The sequence below is a fragment of the Schistocerca gregaria genome, chromosome X (genome assembly GCF_023897955.1).
Source record: "Schistocerca gregaria isolate iqSchGreg1 chromosome X, iqSchGreg1.2, whole genome shotgun sequence".
Taxonomy (NCBI): Eukaryota; Metazoa; Arthropoda; class Insecta; order Orthoptera; family Acrididae; genus Schistocerca; species Schistocerca gregaria.
This window is the reverse complement of record NC_064931.1, coordinates 345,431,641-345,447,719: the sequence shown is the minus strand read 5'-3', so window position 1 is coordinate 345,447,719 and position 16,079 is coordinate 345,431,641. Positions and strand designations below refer to the sequence as shown.

Here is a 16,079-nt window from a genome sequence, read left to right as displayed (position 1 = left end):
GAGATGTGGAAGATGTCAAAAAACTTGTCACAATATAACTGTTGTTTTGGCTGCATTTTTGAACAGCAAAATCCAAAATTTCTGTATTGTTTTCTATTATTTAATGAAGTTTTATTGGGCCTTTTGCATTGTCAGGTGGTACTAACCGTTGTCATTACTTACACACTGTGTGTGTGTGTGTGTGTGTGTGTGTGTGTGTGTGTGTGTGTGTCAAAGTTGTAAAGTCTTTGAAGTAATTTTTGTGAAATAGTGTTTTTAAATTTCATGTTGAGACAAGACTACTTTACAGTACTAAATGGTAAGCTTTTCAAACAAAAAACTGTGTGAAATTGTCAGTGTAATATTTGTACCGGTTAGCATACCATTTCCGCTTCATTATTTTTGCAAGAGCTGCTTCCAGTCTATAAAAAATTTCTGAAACCTGTGAGCTCAGTTCATTGAGCTCTGATGCACATGGCATAAATTAATTCACATTTTTTGGTGTGTGTGTGTGTGTGTGTGTGTGTGTGTGTTTTGCTTTATTTATTACTGTAACTTTAGTTGTGCAATCTAAATTTGAAATTTATGTCATAGGATGAAGTGAGCGAAACTCGGATGAGAGTTGCTGGTTACTGTGAAAAAGTTTTAGCTTACCAAGACAAGCGAGCACAAACTTTTGCACGTTATGATGAACAGTTAGCCAAATTGAAAACGACAAAAGATATAAATTCCTTCCAGGTCAGTAACTGTTCTTAAAAATTTGTAATCATATCCTACCAATTTTTTCCTACTGGATTGTAATAACTCATTGTTGTAAGATTCATTCCTGTTTCTTCATGCTTTTGGCAACATTAATGATGATAAAACGAAAGTGCGAGTGTATACGTGTCCTTTTTTCCCCCCTAAGGTAAGTCTTTCCACTCCCAGGATTGGAATGACTCCTTACCCTCTCCCTTAAAACCTACATCCTTTCGTCTTTCCCTCTCCTTCCCTCTTTCCTGATGAAGCAACCGTGGGTTGTGAAAGCTTGAATTTTGTGTGTGTGTTTGTGTTTGTTATTGTCTCTATCAACGTACCAACACTTTCGTTTGGTAAGTTACATAATCTTTGTTTTTAGATGTATGATAAAATAAAAGTGTATATTTAATGACATTTCATGCCTCCATTCCTCTATGTGATTATTAATCATGTTTAGGTGATTACTGGCCCAGTTGTGGTAGTTAAAAGTTACTAAGAATAACCAGAAAATTGAATTGATTGTATTTTCATCAGAAATTTGCACTGTCTGAAGTATGGTGAGAAATTCTGGGATGGAGCAGTATGTAAAATAAGAAGGAGGCAACACTCAGGTATAGCATATCGATGCTTGGAGCACAGAAACATCTAAGAGAAAATGACAGTTCCACTAGCTTTTGAGCACTAGCTCTATTTCTAGCAAAACTATGCACAACCACACGGACACCCGAATGCACACTCCTGTGGCCACTGCAAGTTCCTGTGCTCCGTATATTCATCCGCTAAAGGTGAGGGGTTGCCTTTCCCTTATTTTACACATTCTATGTGTAGTTAGACCTCACAGCTGACATTTGTAATACGCAAAGTGGAAAACAATTAAAGTCGTCTACATTGAGGTGACAAAAGTAATGGGTGAGCGATATGCATTTATACAGATAGCAGTAGTATCGTGAACGCAAGGTATAAAAGGGCAGCACATTGACGGAGCTGTCATTTGTACTCGGGGAAATAAACATACTCTGAACATGGAATAGTAGATGGAGCTAGATTAATGGGACATTCCATTTCAGAAATCATTAGGGAATTCAATATTCAGAGATCCACAGTGTTAAGAGTGTGCTGAGAGTATCAAATTTCAGGCATTACCTCTCACCATTGCAACACAGTTGCTGACAGCTGAGAGCAGCAGCATTTGCGTAAAATTGTAAGTGCTAACAGACAGACAAAACTGCTTGAAATAACCACAGAAATCAATGTGGTTTGTACAGGGAACGTATCCGATAGGACAGTGTGGTGAAATTTAGTGTTAGTGGGCTGTGGCAGCAGACTACTGACGCAAGCGCCTTTGCTAACAGCACGACATCACCCGCAGTGCCTCTCCTGGGCTCATGACTATATCAGTTGGACCTGGGATGACTGGAAAACTGTGGCTCGGTCAGATGAGTCTCAATTCAGTTGGTAAGAGCTGATAGTAGGGTTAGTGTGTGGTGCAGGCCCTCAAAGCTGTGGACTCGAAGTTGTCAACAAGGCACTGTGCAAGCTGGTGGTGGCTCCATTATGATTTGGGTTGTGTTTACATGGAATAGATTGATCACTGACTGGAAATGGTTATATTCAACTACTTGGAGATCATATACAGTTGTTCATGGACTTCTTGTTCCCAGACAATGGTGGAATTTTTATAGATGACAGTGCACCTTGTCACTGGGTCACAGTTGTTTGCAAGTGGTTTGAAGAACATTCTGGACAATCAGAGCAAATGATTTTGCCACCAACATCATCTGAAGGGAATCCCAACGAATATTTGTTGGACATAATTGGGAGATTGGTTCGTGCACAAAATCCTGCACCAGCAACACTTTCGCATGTATGGACAGCTATAGAGGCAACATGGCTCAATATTCCTGGAGGGGAGTTTCAGTGGTCTTTTGAGCTCATGCCACATTGAGTTGCTGTACTATGCTGGGCAAAAGGAGGTTTGACGCCATATCAGGAGGTATCATATGACTTTTGCCACTTCAGTGTAGTGTGTGGCAGAAGGCATTTTGTATGAACCACAGCAGTTTTCTGCTGTATTACATTCACATACACTGAAGAGCCAAAGAAAATGGTACACCTGCCTAATATCATGTAGGGGCCCTGCGAGAATGCAGAAGTGCTGCAACACAACATGGCAAGGGCTCTACTAATGTCTGAGGTAGTGCTGGAAGGAATTGACACCACGAATCCTGCAGCACTGTCCATAAATCCGTAAGAATAAGAGGGGGTGGAGATTTCTTCTGAAGAGCATGTTGTAAGGCTTCCCAGATATGCTCAGTAATCTTCATGTCTGGGGAGTTTGCTGGGCAGCAGAAGTGTTTAAACTCAGAAAAGTTTTCTGAAGCCACCTCTGTAGTCATTTTAGATGTGTGGGGTGTTGCATTGTCCTGCTGGAATTGCCCAAGTCTATCGGAATGCACAATGGATGCAGGTGATCAGACAGGATGCTTACGTATGTGTCAACTGTCCGAGTTGTATCTGGATGTATCAGGGGTGTCATATCACTCCAACTGCACATGCCCACACCATTTGTTATAACGTCAAGTTGAACACATGTATTTCCAAACGACACAACACATATGTCACAGAGCAAGTTGACAAGCAAGACATGTGAACACGGTAACATTCGAATGACCACTGAGTCCAAGTCTAGCGGCCGCTGGCTGGCTGGCCGCTTAGGTGGCGCTGCTGCTGCGTGGCTGGCAGACAGTGCCGCATGTAGAGGGTGTGTGTAATTGCGCGGCGGCACTTTGACTGATCGGCGAGTCACAACACTTTTCCCCCCTTTGAAATTTTTTCAGTGGTCTTGATGGAGGTGGCCTGTAGATTGCTAACGTCCATAGGCTTTGTTTGACTGGCCGTAAAGTCTCGAGGAGACGGCTTCCCGTACGGACGGAAGTGTCCCCAATGATAATGGGTCGAGATGACAGGAGACGTAGGGGTCAAATCTACTGGGGCCCCGTGCACCAATCTGCCCATCGCGGCAAGCTCAGTTGATATAAAAGGAGACATGGGCGATGTGTCGGCGTCCGTAGGAGGAGGAGGCGAGTAGATTGGCTCGGACAGATGATGGTCATCCAGTTCCTGCATGGGCACGTCTCCTGTGGCGTCCGTTCTTGTACTGGCACCGAGATGATGGTGAGAGGGCTGTGTTGTGAGTAATGAGAGATGCCAAGATCCCGAGCGTCAGGTAGAGCCAAAGGTGGTGTAGGGGCATTGGGAACAGGCGTTGCCGGCACATGAGGCCGAAGCTGGTCCGAATTATGCACTGCAACACCTGTGTCCGTCTGGATTTCATACAGGCGTCGGCCACGGTGTCGTAAGATACGGCCCGGACTCCATTTTGGCCACCTGCCGTATCCCTGTACCCAGACAAGGTCGTCGGCAGTGAACCGGCCAAGCGAAGGCATCCGCGGCCGTGAGGTGGAAGACCGCAGAAGATGAAGTAGCGTGCAGGGCTGTCGGCCATGTAAGAGCTCAGCCGGGCTGTGGTCGCCCATGGGGATGAAACGGTAAGAAGCCAGAAACTGGAGAAGCGCACCATCAGCAGCAGAAGAGGTCAGGAGTTTCCGCATCTGCGCCTTAAATGTGCGGACCAGTCGTTCAGTCTCACCGTTTGATTGTGGATGGAATGGAGGGGCCGTGACATGCATAACGCCGTGACGAGCACAAAAATCCACAAAATCGGAAGAGGCAAATTGCGGACCATTATCAGTAACAAGAGTAGAGGGAAGGCCTTCCAAAAAAAAAAAAATGCGGGCGGTGGTAGGCGACGTGCAACAGACAATGAAAGGAAAGTTAGAGTAGGTGTCAATTACGAGGAGCCAATAAGTACCTACAAAAGGATCCGCGAAGTCAGGATGAATGCCCTCCCAGGGCATCTCAGGCGAAGGCCATGGTGACAAAGATGACTTTGGGGCGGCGGCCTGTGACGCACAAGGGCCGCAGGCAGCGACCATGTGTGCTATTTCAGAGTCGATGCCAGGCCAGTACACATGACGGCGCGCCAAAGATTTTGTACGAGACACACCCCAGTCCCCTTGGTGAAGGAGGCGCAAGACCGAAGCACGCAAAGATGCAGGTACCACAACACGCGGCGAAGCATTGTCCGTTGAAAGGAGGATAACACCATCCCTAGCCATGAGGCAGTAGCACAAAGCGTAGTAGTTCCGCAACGGGTCAGAAGTCTTAGCGGGCAGACGATCTGGCCAACCCTTCTGAATACAGCGTAAAACTCGGGAGAGGGTAGGATCAGAACCCATAGCCGCCGCCAGCCGGTCCCCTGTGATGGGGAATCCGTCCACAACCTGCTGCTCAGCAGCATCCAGATGGAAACACAAAAGTTCGTCCTTATCGAATGTTAGATCAGGACCCATGGGAAGGCGAGACAGTGCATCAGCATTCGCATGTTGAGCCGTCGGCTGGAAATGAATCTCATAATTGAAATGAGGCAAGTAAAGAGCCCAATGCTGGAGGCGGTGTGCAGCCTTGTCAGGAAGTGACGATGATGGATGAAACAAGGAAACAAGTGGTTTGTGATCGGTAACAAGGTGAAATTTAGATCCATAGAGAAAAACACCAAACTTATGAAGAGCATAAATAATGGCCAAGGCTTCTTTTTAAATTTAAGAATACTTTTGTTGGGCATCCATTAGCACTTTGGAGGCATAAGCAATGGGTTGTTCAGAGCCGTCTGAAAAATGGCGCGCAAGGACTGCACTGACGTCCGTGGCAAGAACAAGATGTTGGCCAGGTCGATAAGTAGCCAGGCATGGGGCCTGTTTCAGCATAGTCTTCAATTTTTGGAAAGCCGCATCACATGACACAGACCAGTGAAAAGGTACATTTTTATGCAACAGGCAATGCAACGGCTGAGCCACCGAAGCAGCAGACGGTAAGAACTTGTGATAGTATGCTATTTTCCCCAGGAAAGCCTGCAGTTCCTTAACAGATGTTGGGCGAGGGAGGGCATCAATCACAGCGACAGTTTGCTGAAGTGGACGATTACCATCCCGAGAGAGTTGAAACCCCAAGTACGTGATAGGTGCCTGAAAAAATTGTGATTTCTGAAGATTACCCTTAAGACCGGCAGTCTGTAAGACATGAAAAAGTGTGCGGAGATTCCGAAGATATTCTTCAGTGGTGGAGCCAGTGACAACAATGTCGTCCATGTAATTGATACACCCAGGGACAGGGAGCAATAATTGTTCCAAGAATCGCTGAAAGAGAGCAGGGGTGCTAGCAACCCCGAATGCAAGCGTTGGTATTGATAGAGGCCGAAAGGCGTGTTAAGGACCAGAAACTGCTAGGAGGCAGCGTCAAGAGGAAATTGATGATAAGCTTCTGACAGGTCAATTTTAGGAAAATACTGGCTTCCAACAAGTTTAGTGAACAGTTCTTCAGGTCGGGGCACAGGGTAAGTGTCGATGAGGCATTGAGCATTTACAGTGGCTTTGAAATTGCCACAGAGACGAATATCACCATTTGGCTTAGCAACGACAGGAGAGGACCAGTCACTGGAAGTGACAGGAAGCAAGACCCCTGAAGTAGTGAGACGATCCAGCTCCCGTTTTACCCGATCATGAAGGGCCACAGGAATGGGCTGAGCCCAGAAAAACTTAGGCCGAGCAGTGGGTTTGAGCGTGGTATGAGCTTCAAAGTCGTTTGCACGGCCTAACCCAGGAGAAAAAAGGGACGAAAATGTCGTCAACAAGGAATCCAATTGAGCATAAGGAATAGCATCAGACATGATATTGACAGAGTCATCTATGGAGAACCCAAAAACGCGAAAGGCATCGAAACCAAAAAGATTCTCTGCGATACTCTGGTCGACCACAAATATGGGAACAGTGCGAATGAAGGATTTGTAAAATACCTCAGCATTAAATTGTCCCAAGAGAGAAATCTTCTGTTTATTGTACGTCCGTAATTGCCGAGTGACATGTGATAGGAGTGGACAACCCAGCTGAAGATCCGTCTGAGAATTAATTATAGTGGCAGCAGAACCGGTATCCACCTGCATGCGAACATCTCGACCAAGGATTTGGACAGTGAGGAATAACTTCCCTGAAAGGGAAGAAGTGCAATTGACAGACAACACAGAATCAGAATCAGCGTTATGTTCATGAACATCATGTATGCGGTCGGATTTGCAAACGGAAGACACATGACCTTTCTTTTTGCAATTGTGACACACAGCCCAATGTTGGGGACAATGTTTCTTAAAACGCCGCAGACATGAAGGAAGTTGCTGGGGGTTTTGCTGCAGTTTCTTAGCGGGTTGTTTACGGTTAGGACAAGGCTGCGCGTGAGAGCGCACTGGAGCCACGTAGGCCGGGGGGGGACACGCCGCACGCGTCATCAACAGCGCACAGAGGTTGTATTTCCCCGACACCACCCCACACCTCTATTTGCGCCCCAGCGGTGTGAGAAATTTCAAAAGACTGCGCAATGGAGTGGACTTCATCGAGAGTCGGATTTGCTAACTGAAGGGCGCATTGCCGAACTTCTTTGTTGGGCGCCGACCAGATAATAGCATCCTGTACCATGGAATTGGCATAGGATTCTTTGTGAACGTCAGTAACAAATTGACGCTTTCGACTGAGGCCGTGAAGTTCAGCAGCCCACGTGCGATAGGATTGATTCGGTTGTTTTTGACAACGATAAAAGGCAACACGAGAGGCTACCACATGTGTTTGCTTTTGAAAATAGACAGATAGAAGTGAGCACATTCCAGCAAAGGACAAAGACGCAGGATCTTTCAAAGGAGCCAATTGCGACAACAACCGATACATTTGAGGTGAAATCCAGGAAGGAAGCAGAGACTTACATGTTTGTTCATCCGTGACATGAAATGCCAAGAGGTGCTGTCGAAGATGTGTTTCATAATCAGACCAGTCTTCCGCCGTCTCGTTGTAAGGAGGAAAAGGAGGTATAGCCAATGATGAGAAGCACCCCGCATTTGACGCCGCGACGAAATCGCGAATCGCCGATGTTAGAAGCGTTTGCTGTTCAATGAGGCCTTGCAATAGTTGCTCGACAGTAGCCATGGAAACCATTGAGTCAACGATGAAAAGCAAAAATCCACTACCTCGTCTCCAATTGTTATAACGTCAAGTTGAACACATATTTCCAAATGACACAACACATATAAGTCACAGAGCAAGTTGACAAGCAAGATATGTGAACATGGTAACATTCGAATGAGCACTGAGTCCAAGTCTAGCGGCCACTGGTTGGCTGGCTGCTTAGGTGGCGCGGCTGCTGCATGGCTGGCAGACAGTGCTGCATGTAGAGGGCGCGCGTAATTGCGCGGTGGCACTTTGAATGATCGGCGAGTCACAACGCCATTACAGAGCCTCCACCAGCTTGAACAGTCCCCTGCTGACGTGCATGGCAATGGATTCGTCAGGTTGTCTCCAGATCTGTACACGTCCATCCTCTTGATACAATTTGAAACGAGACTCGTCAGACCAGACAACATGTTTCCAGTAATCAACAGTCCAAACTAGGTGTTGGTGGGCCCAGGTGGGGTTTAAAGGTTTGTGTCGTGCAGCCATAAAGGCTACACAAGTGGGCCTTTGGTTCTGAAAGCCCATATCGATGATGTTTTGTTGAATGGTTTGCATGATGACCTTGTTGATGGCCCAGCATTGAAATCTGCAGCAATTTGCGGAAGGATTGCACTTCTGTTACATGGAACAATTCTCTTCAGTCATTGTTGGTCCCGTTCTTGCAGTATCTTTTTCCAGCTGCAGCAATGTTTGTGATTTGATGTTTTACCAGATTTCTGATACACTCATGAATTGGTTGTACGGGAAAATCCCCATTTATTCGCTACCTTGAAAATGCTGTGTCCCATCACTCGTGCGCTGACTATAACCCCACGTTCAAACTCACTTAAATCTTGATAACTTGCCATTGTAGTAGTAGTAGTAGTAGTAGTAGTAGTAGTAAATGATCTAACAACTGCCCAGGCACTTGTTGTCTTATATAGGCATTGCCGACCGCAGTGCCGTATTCTGCCTGGTTACATATCTCTGTATTTGAATACAAATGCCTCTACAAGTATTTTGCGAAGGAAAAAATGTCTCCATAAACATCCTATTCTCTCTCAACTTATTCTCATTATTCCTACCTGAGTTACATGGTAGTGGAAGCAGATTTGTTACACAGTGTTCTGCTAGTAGTGGTCCTCTGAATTTACCCAGCAGGGTCTTCACGTCACCAACATACCCTTTTTTCAGAGATTCCCAATTATGTCCACCAGTCATCTCTCTTAACTTTCATATGTGTGTAACCATTACAATACAATCCTTGCAGCATCTTTATAAATTTGTCCACTGTCTGCTGTCATACCTACCTGATAAGGACTCAAATCACTGGAGCAGTATTCTAGAACTGTTCACAGTAGTGTCTTCGTTGTACATTTTCCTTTTGATAGCCCTTTCAACAAATCTAAATTTTTCTTTCACCTTCTATGTTACTGTTACTTTGTGTTTTTCCCGTTAAATACCTCTCCTTAGTATTGTCCCAAAATAATCTGGTGTTCACTAGTAATCTTGTAATTTGTAACAGTCAGGACCTTTGTTATGGGCATTATCTTGCCCTTTTCCACATTTAGAGAGAGCTGCCATTCATCACACTAAGTGGAAATTCTGTCCAAGTGTGTGTGCATTTTCAGGTGATTGCCCAGCAACAATAATTTTCCTACACTAATACTGTAGTAAGACAGTGGACTTGCATTAACGATTTCAGCAGTTCAAATCACCATATGGCCAGCCATATTTACTTGTTCCATGGTTTCTCCAAATTGGTTAAGCTAAATGTTGGGACGGTTCCTTTGAAATGGACACAGCAGATTTCTTTTGCCATCCATCCTGAACCTGAGCATGTTCTCCATCTCTAATGACCTCGTCAATGAGAAGACTTTAGACCCTAATTTCACCTTTTTTAAAATAAATTTCTGTAATTGAAAACACCTTCAGTGAACTGTCTGATAATACTGGTGTGACCCTATGTAATCAGTTGTTGAAGTATACTGAGAATGTCCGTGTTCCTATTACACTTCCTTTGGGGCTCACTTGATAAAATGCTGGATTCTGTTAGTGAAAACTTCACGGAGCCAATCTTTGCTGTTAGTCAACAAGGTGATGCAGTCTTCAAGACTCTGGAAATACAGGAAGACAGATTCTACATGTTGACCTACGTTTATTGTTTGCGGTATATTTGGTGTATATTTGGTTTATTATTATTATTATTATTATTATTATTGAAGTTGCTGGTTAATTTTTTGAGAGAAACTTCTTTTTCTCCAATAACATTGTAATTACCCAAGCTGCGACAGTGTCGCAAATAAAACAGTGACCTGTATATACAATAAGTTTCCTTTAATTTACGTCTGTGGTCACAAACGTTTTGTTAACAGATTACCGGTTTCGGTCAATAATGACCATCATCAGATCTGCAGCAAAAACTGAGAAAAAACATAAATATACTCGCAGACTGGCTACAGCTTAAAAACAATACATAGATCATAATGAAAGTACTATTGACAAGTATATGCATTTGTGCACTTTTAAGTATGGAGGGGCATACCTGTTTTATAAAAACAACATCCTAATGTACTGCAGCCATAGTGGCCCCATCAAATGTAACTGCAGAATCAGTACCAGCATCGTCAAATATATACACTCCTGGAAATGGAAAAAAGAACACATTGACACCGGTGTGTCAGACCCACCATACTTGCCCCGGACACTGCGAGAGGGCAGTACAAGCAATGATCACACGCACGGCACAGCGGACACACCAGGAACCGCGGTGTTGGCCGTCGAATGGCGCTAGCTGCGCAGCATTTGTGCACCGCCGCCGTCAGTGTCAGCCAGTTTGCCGTGGCATACGGAGCTCCATCGCAGTCTTTAACACTGGTAGCATGCCGCGACAGCGTGGACGTGAACCGTATGTGCAGTTGACGGACTTTGAGCGAGGGCGTATAGTGGGCATGCGGGAGGCCGGGTGGACGTACCGCCGAATTGCTCAACACGTGGGGCGTGAGGTCTCCACAGTACATCGATGTTATCGCCAGTGGTCGGCGGAAGGTGAACGTGCCCGTCGACCTGGGACCAGACCGCAGCGACGCACGGATGCACGCCAAGACCGTAGGATCCTACGCAGTGCCGTAGGGGACCGCACCGCCACTTCCCAGCAAATTAGGGACACTGTTGCTCCTGGGGTATCGGCGAGGACCATTCGCAACCGTCTCCATGAAGCTGGGCTACGGTCCCGCACACCGTTAGGCCATCTTCCGCTCATGCCCCAACATCGTGCAGCCCGCCTTCAGTGGTGTCGCGACAGGCGTGAATGGAGGGACGAATGGAGACGTGTCGTCTTCAGCAATGAGAGTCGCTTCTGCCTTGGTGCCAATGATGGTCGTATGCGTGTTTGGCGCCGTGCAGGTGAGCGCCACAATCAGGACTGCATACGACCGAGGCACACAAGGCCAACACCCGGCATCATGGTGTGGGGAGCGATCTCCTACACTGGTCGTACACCTCTGGTGATCGTCGAGGGGACACTGAATAGTGCACGGTACATCCAAATCGTCATCGAACCCATCGTTCTACCATTCCTAGACCGGCAAGGGAACTTGCTGTTCCAACAGGACCATGCACGTCGGCATGTATCCCGTGCCACCCAACGTGCTCTAGAAGGTGTAAGTCAACTACCCTGGCCATCAAGATCTCCGGATCTGTCCCCCATTGAGCATGTTTGGGACTGGATGAAGCGTCGTCTCACGCGGTCTGCACGTCCAGCACGAACGCTGGTCCAACTGAGGCGCCAGGTGGAAATGGCATGACAAAGCCGTTCCACAGGACTACATCCAGAATCTCTACGATCGTCTCCATGGGAGAATAGCAGCCTGCATTGCTGCGAAAGGTGCATATACACTGTACTAGTGCCGACATTGTGCATGCTCTGTTGCCTGTGTCTATGTGCCTGTGGTTTTGTCAGTGTGGTCATGTGATGTATCTGACCCCAGGAATGTGTCAATAAAGTTTCCCCTTCCTGGGACAATGAATTCACGGTGTTCTTATTTCAATTTCCAGGAGTGTATAAATGACATCAAATGCGTGTGTCATGTTGTCAGTAGCACTACTGTTCAAAACAAGCTGCCGTACAGTAGCCACATGCTGTTTGTGTTGTAAGTTCACCAGATGCCGCTAATGTCGGCATACACTAGTTTTCAATAATCAACTGCACAGCAAACATAAAGGGGGGTACAATAGTTGATGTCTGTAATGAACTTATAATGTACATAAGGCATTACAGTAATAAAAAGCAATGAAAAAGAACATGACAAAAGTAAGATTGTTAAAAAGAGGAAGAGTTAATAAACAGTAGTTGACATATGCTCTAGTGCCAATTTTCTAGAAAATGACATAAATAATAAACACCTTTGACAGTGCACCGGATAATATCAACCATAAAAGAAATCGCTAAAGAAGCCACAATGAAAGAAAACCTATTGTTGCACATAATCAGCGCTCTCTGTTAGCGTTAACACCAGAATTCCGCATAGGCCGGAAGTGGTTGGAGGAACGTGACCGCCAGAGGGCCCCTCGTACCTGCGGCACTGCGTTGGAAGAAAAGAATGATAAAATTCTGTAACAGCACATGATCCAACTTATCTGGTTAATGCAGTCTATGAAATGAACAGAGAAGGAACAAGAAAACACTAATCATGTGTAAAATGTACGGAAACGAAGTAATATGTGAGGCACTCAGTACTAAATGAAACTGTCAACAAACTATATATAACAGAGGCATGCAGTGATTAGAGTAAAACATTGTCAAATAAAGCAGGCTAAAGAAACATATAACAAACAGCACCCACCCACACACAAAATAGAACCGGCAAAGATAGAATGAAAACCATTCCTATGAAATTTAATGGTAAAATGTCCCTGCAAATAGAAAAATGTTTGATGTCAGACGTGGCTTTCAGGTTAACACCACCCTAAAACTGCGAATAAAACATAAACTGAAAGGGAAATGTGACAAATTTGATGGCTCTGGAGTATATAGGATTGACTGCAGTAACTGTGACAAATATTATATTGGTAAAACAGGCCGCTCTTTTAAATTAAAGTTTAAAAAACACTCGCAACCACAGAACAAAACTGCTTTGGGACAGCATTTGTATGAAACTGGTCATTCCATAGGGAGCATTGAGAATTGAATGCGTATTCTTCACAGAGTGCGTGCTCTTAATTTGTTAGAGGAGTTTGAAATTTATAAAGCAAAAAATAAAGAACCAACTAAACTGCTTAACTGGCAGAGCGACTTTGTGCCCAATGCCTACTTTGCTTTATTTGACAATGTTTTACTCTAATCACTGCATTCCTCTGTTATATATAGTTTGTTGACAGTTTCATCTAGTATTGAGTGCCTCCACGTATTACTTCATTTTATTACGTTTTACGCATGACTAGTATTTTCTTGTTCCTTCTCTGTTCATTTCATAGACTGCATTAACCAGATAAGTTGAGTCATGCGCTGTTACAGAATTTTATTCTTATTTCTTCCAACACAGTGCCGCAGGTACGAGGGACCCTCTGGCAGTCACGTTCCTCCAACCACTTCTAGCCTATGCAGAATTCTGGTGTTAGCACTAACAGAGAGTGCTGATAATGTGCAGCACTGTGTTTCTTTCATTGTGGCTTCTTTAGCGATTTCTTTTATAGTTGTTTTATATTATCTGGTGCACTATCAAAGGTGTTTATTATTTTATTTATGTCATTTTCTAGAATATTGGCACTAGAGCATATGTCAACTACTGTTTCTTAACTCTTCCTCTTTTTAACAATCTTACTTTTGTCGTGTTCTTTTTCATTGCTTTTTTTTTTTATTACTGTAATGCCTTATGTACATTATAAGCTCATTACAGACATCAACTATTGTATCCTCCTTTATTTTTGCTGTGAAAATTAGTGTATGCCGACATTAGCGACATCTGGTGAACTTACAACACAAACAGCTTGCGACTACTGTATGGCAGCTTGTTTTGAACAGTGGTACTACTGACAACATGACCCGTGCATATGATGTCATTTATATATATTTGACGATGCTGGTGCTGATCCTGCAGTTAACATTTGATGGAGCCACTATGGCTGCAGTACATTAGGATGTTGTTTTTATAAAACAGGTATGCCTCTTCATACTTAAAAGTGCACAAATGCGTATATTTGTCAACAGTACTTTCATTATGATCTATGTATTGTTTTTAAGCTGTAGCCAATCTGCGAGTAAGTTTATGTTTTTTTCTAATTTTTTGCTGCAGATCTGAAGATGGTGATTATCGATCGAAATCGGTAACCTGTTAACAAAAAGTTTGTGACCATAGACGTAAATTAAAGGAAAAACTGTAATGCTTAAAATATGCTCAAGTGTTATTCATCAGAAGGATGTTAGTGATAATTGCTTGTAAATTTGTGCATCCATTGTTTGAAACAGTAATGACTTGCTCTCCCCCCCCCCCCCTCCCCCTCCCCAGTCGTGCAGGACTACTCACTGCACAAGAGATCTTTTTCAGTAGATTGGAGGTAGGAAGTGGGTTAGTTTAGTGGTTTATTTTCATTTTGAATTGTCTTACTTGGTTTTCAGTAATGAGGTTGTTTATTTCTATGTCCCTCATTTGTGTGTGTCCAGCAGTAGTATAATCATGTGTGAATAAATTTTTAACTGTGGAATTAATTTTTAGACTTTTTGTGTACTGTCTTCAGTTTCAAAATAGAAGTTTTGCATCCATTCAATGACTTCACGTTTGACCATAATTTCTTAGGATTTTCTCATAGATTTTTCAACAGTAGCTGAAATTATTGTACAATTCATCCCTTCTTATGGATGCATGAATTGCCATTAAGTTTTCTCTTTCAGTTTTCTTACATTTTCTTTTTTTAGTGAGAGTGTTATAGTTTCCGTTTTCGTTGCATTCTCAGAGTGATTTCATTGAAATGAGATGCTTCTTTGCCACTCTCCATTACATGGCTTGTATTTGCTTTGTCCCTGGTTATGACTTCTTTGAGCTTTAACCACAGTTTCCTTGCATTTGTTTTGAAGGAAATATATGGGGTTATTTGCAGCTGAAAAGAGAAGCTTTCTCAAGTGTTTAACACTACAGTGAATTGGACTTGGAGTCTAATGATCATGTGCATAAGATAGACTGTAACCTGACAGCGAGTGAATATTTATATACACTTTTTAATCTCATAATTAACTGTGAGAGCATAATCTAACATGTTGGATTTGAATTAATGTTGTTAGTTCACCTTGCACATAGATTAGTTACCGTCTTATCAATTTGACCAAACATGGTACCAGCTTTTTATGCGTTAGCAGATGCACCAAACACACCACCAGTTTCTTGTCTTTGGTGACCATCCAATTGGTAACACTCAGGCGATCGAGTCTGTAACCAGGAGGTCTAAAACATTTCTTTCTCATGTGAGACTGTAGACAAGTTGTTAGAAGCAGTTATCTGACAATGTGTTCCATATTACTTTGCAAGGCTTTGTTGTTACTGCCAATATGTATGCGTGGTTTCCCCAGTCAATAATGGAAAAATTAAAATCACTGCCGACTGTTACCGTAACCTTGGCATACTTTTGTACTGCCAAGTTTCAGCTATTATTGAATGACTCAGTGACCCACGTATCCAAGTTTGATGGTTGTTGGAAACGTGTGACCATTAATCTAAGGCCTCTGATGCTGATTACCCTTTTTGATATGAGTTTGCAGTTAGATTCATTTCAAATATAGCTAGATCTAATATTTCTGCTTGAAGACATGAAATCTGGGACTTTGCTGCAATTACTTGACAATTCACAACTAATATTTTTACTTTTTTACTCTTTGTAATTGCTGCCTGGCTTGTTGTATTTTGAATTCTTCTGTGCCTGTAATGTTAAGATGTCTTGTTAAGACATTATATGTTTAGTAAGCCGAAACGCTGCTGTATTCAAAGACTATATTACAATGTTATTTTTTGTGCTTCATGGCTATTATCAAGCTCTCTGCAAATATGGAGTTATTTGTGCATATGTCTGTGTCTAATTGTAACTAATAACAATTTTGTATGTGTAACGTGGTACTTACTTCCATAACACCCCGGTCAGACTGCTACAGTATTAACAATGTTTTATGGGCGTAAGTACCATGACATATTAATACAAAATTATTATTAGTTACAAGTAGACCCAAATATGTGCATTAACAACTCCATATGTTTGCAGATGCCTTGATAATGGCCATGGAGCTGAAAT

At 43.5% G+C, this 16,079-nt stretch overlaps 1 protein-coding gene across 1 annotated transcript in view; it reads left to right on the top strand.

Annotated features, from left to right (window-relative positions):
- Positions 1-16,079, top strand: part of LOC126299083 (dolichyl-diphosphooligosaccharide--protein glycosyltransferase subunit 1) — a 101,661-nt gene that overhangs the window by 65,760 nt on the left and 19,822 nt on the right. Inside the window, exon 8 of the mRNA XM_049990753.1 lies at positions 574-717. Coding sequence (XP_049846710.1) covers positions 574-717 — 144 coding nt within the window. The remainder of the gene's footprint in view (positions 1-573; positions 718-16,079) is intronic.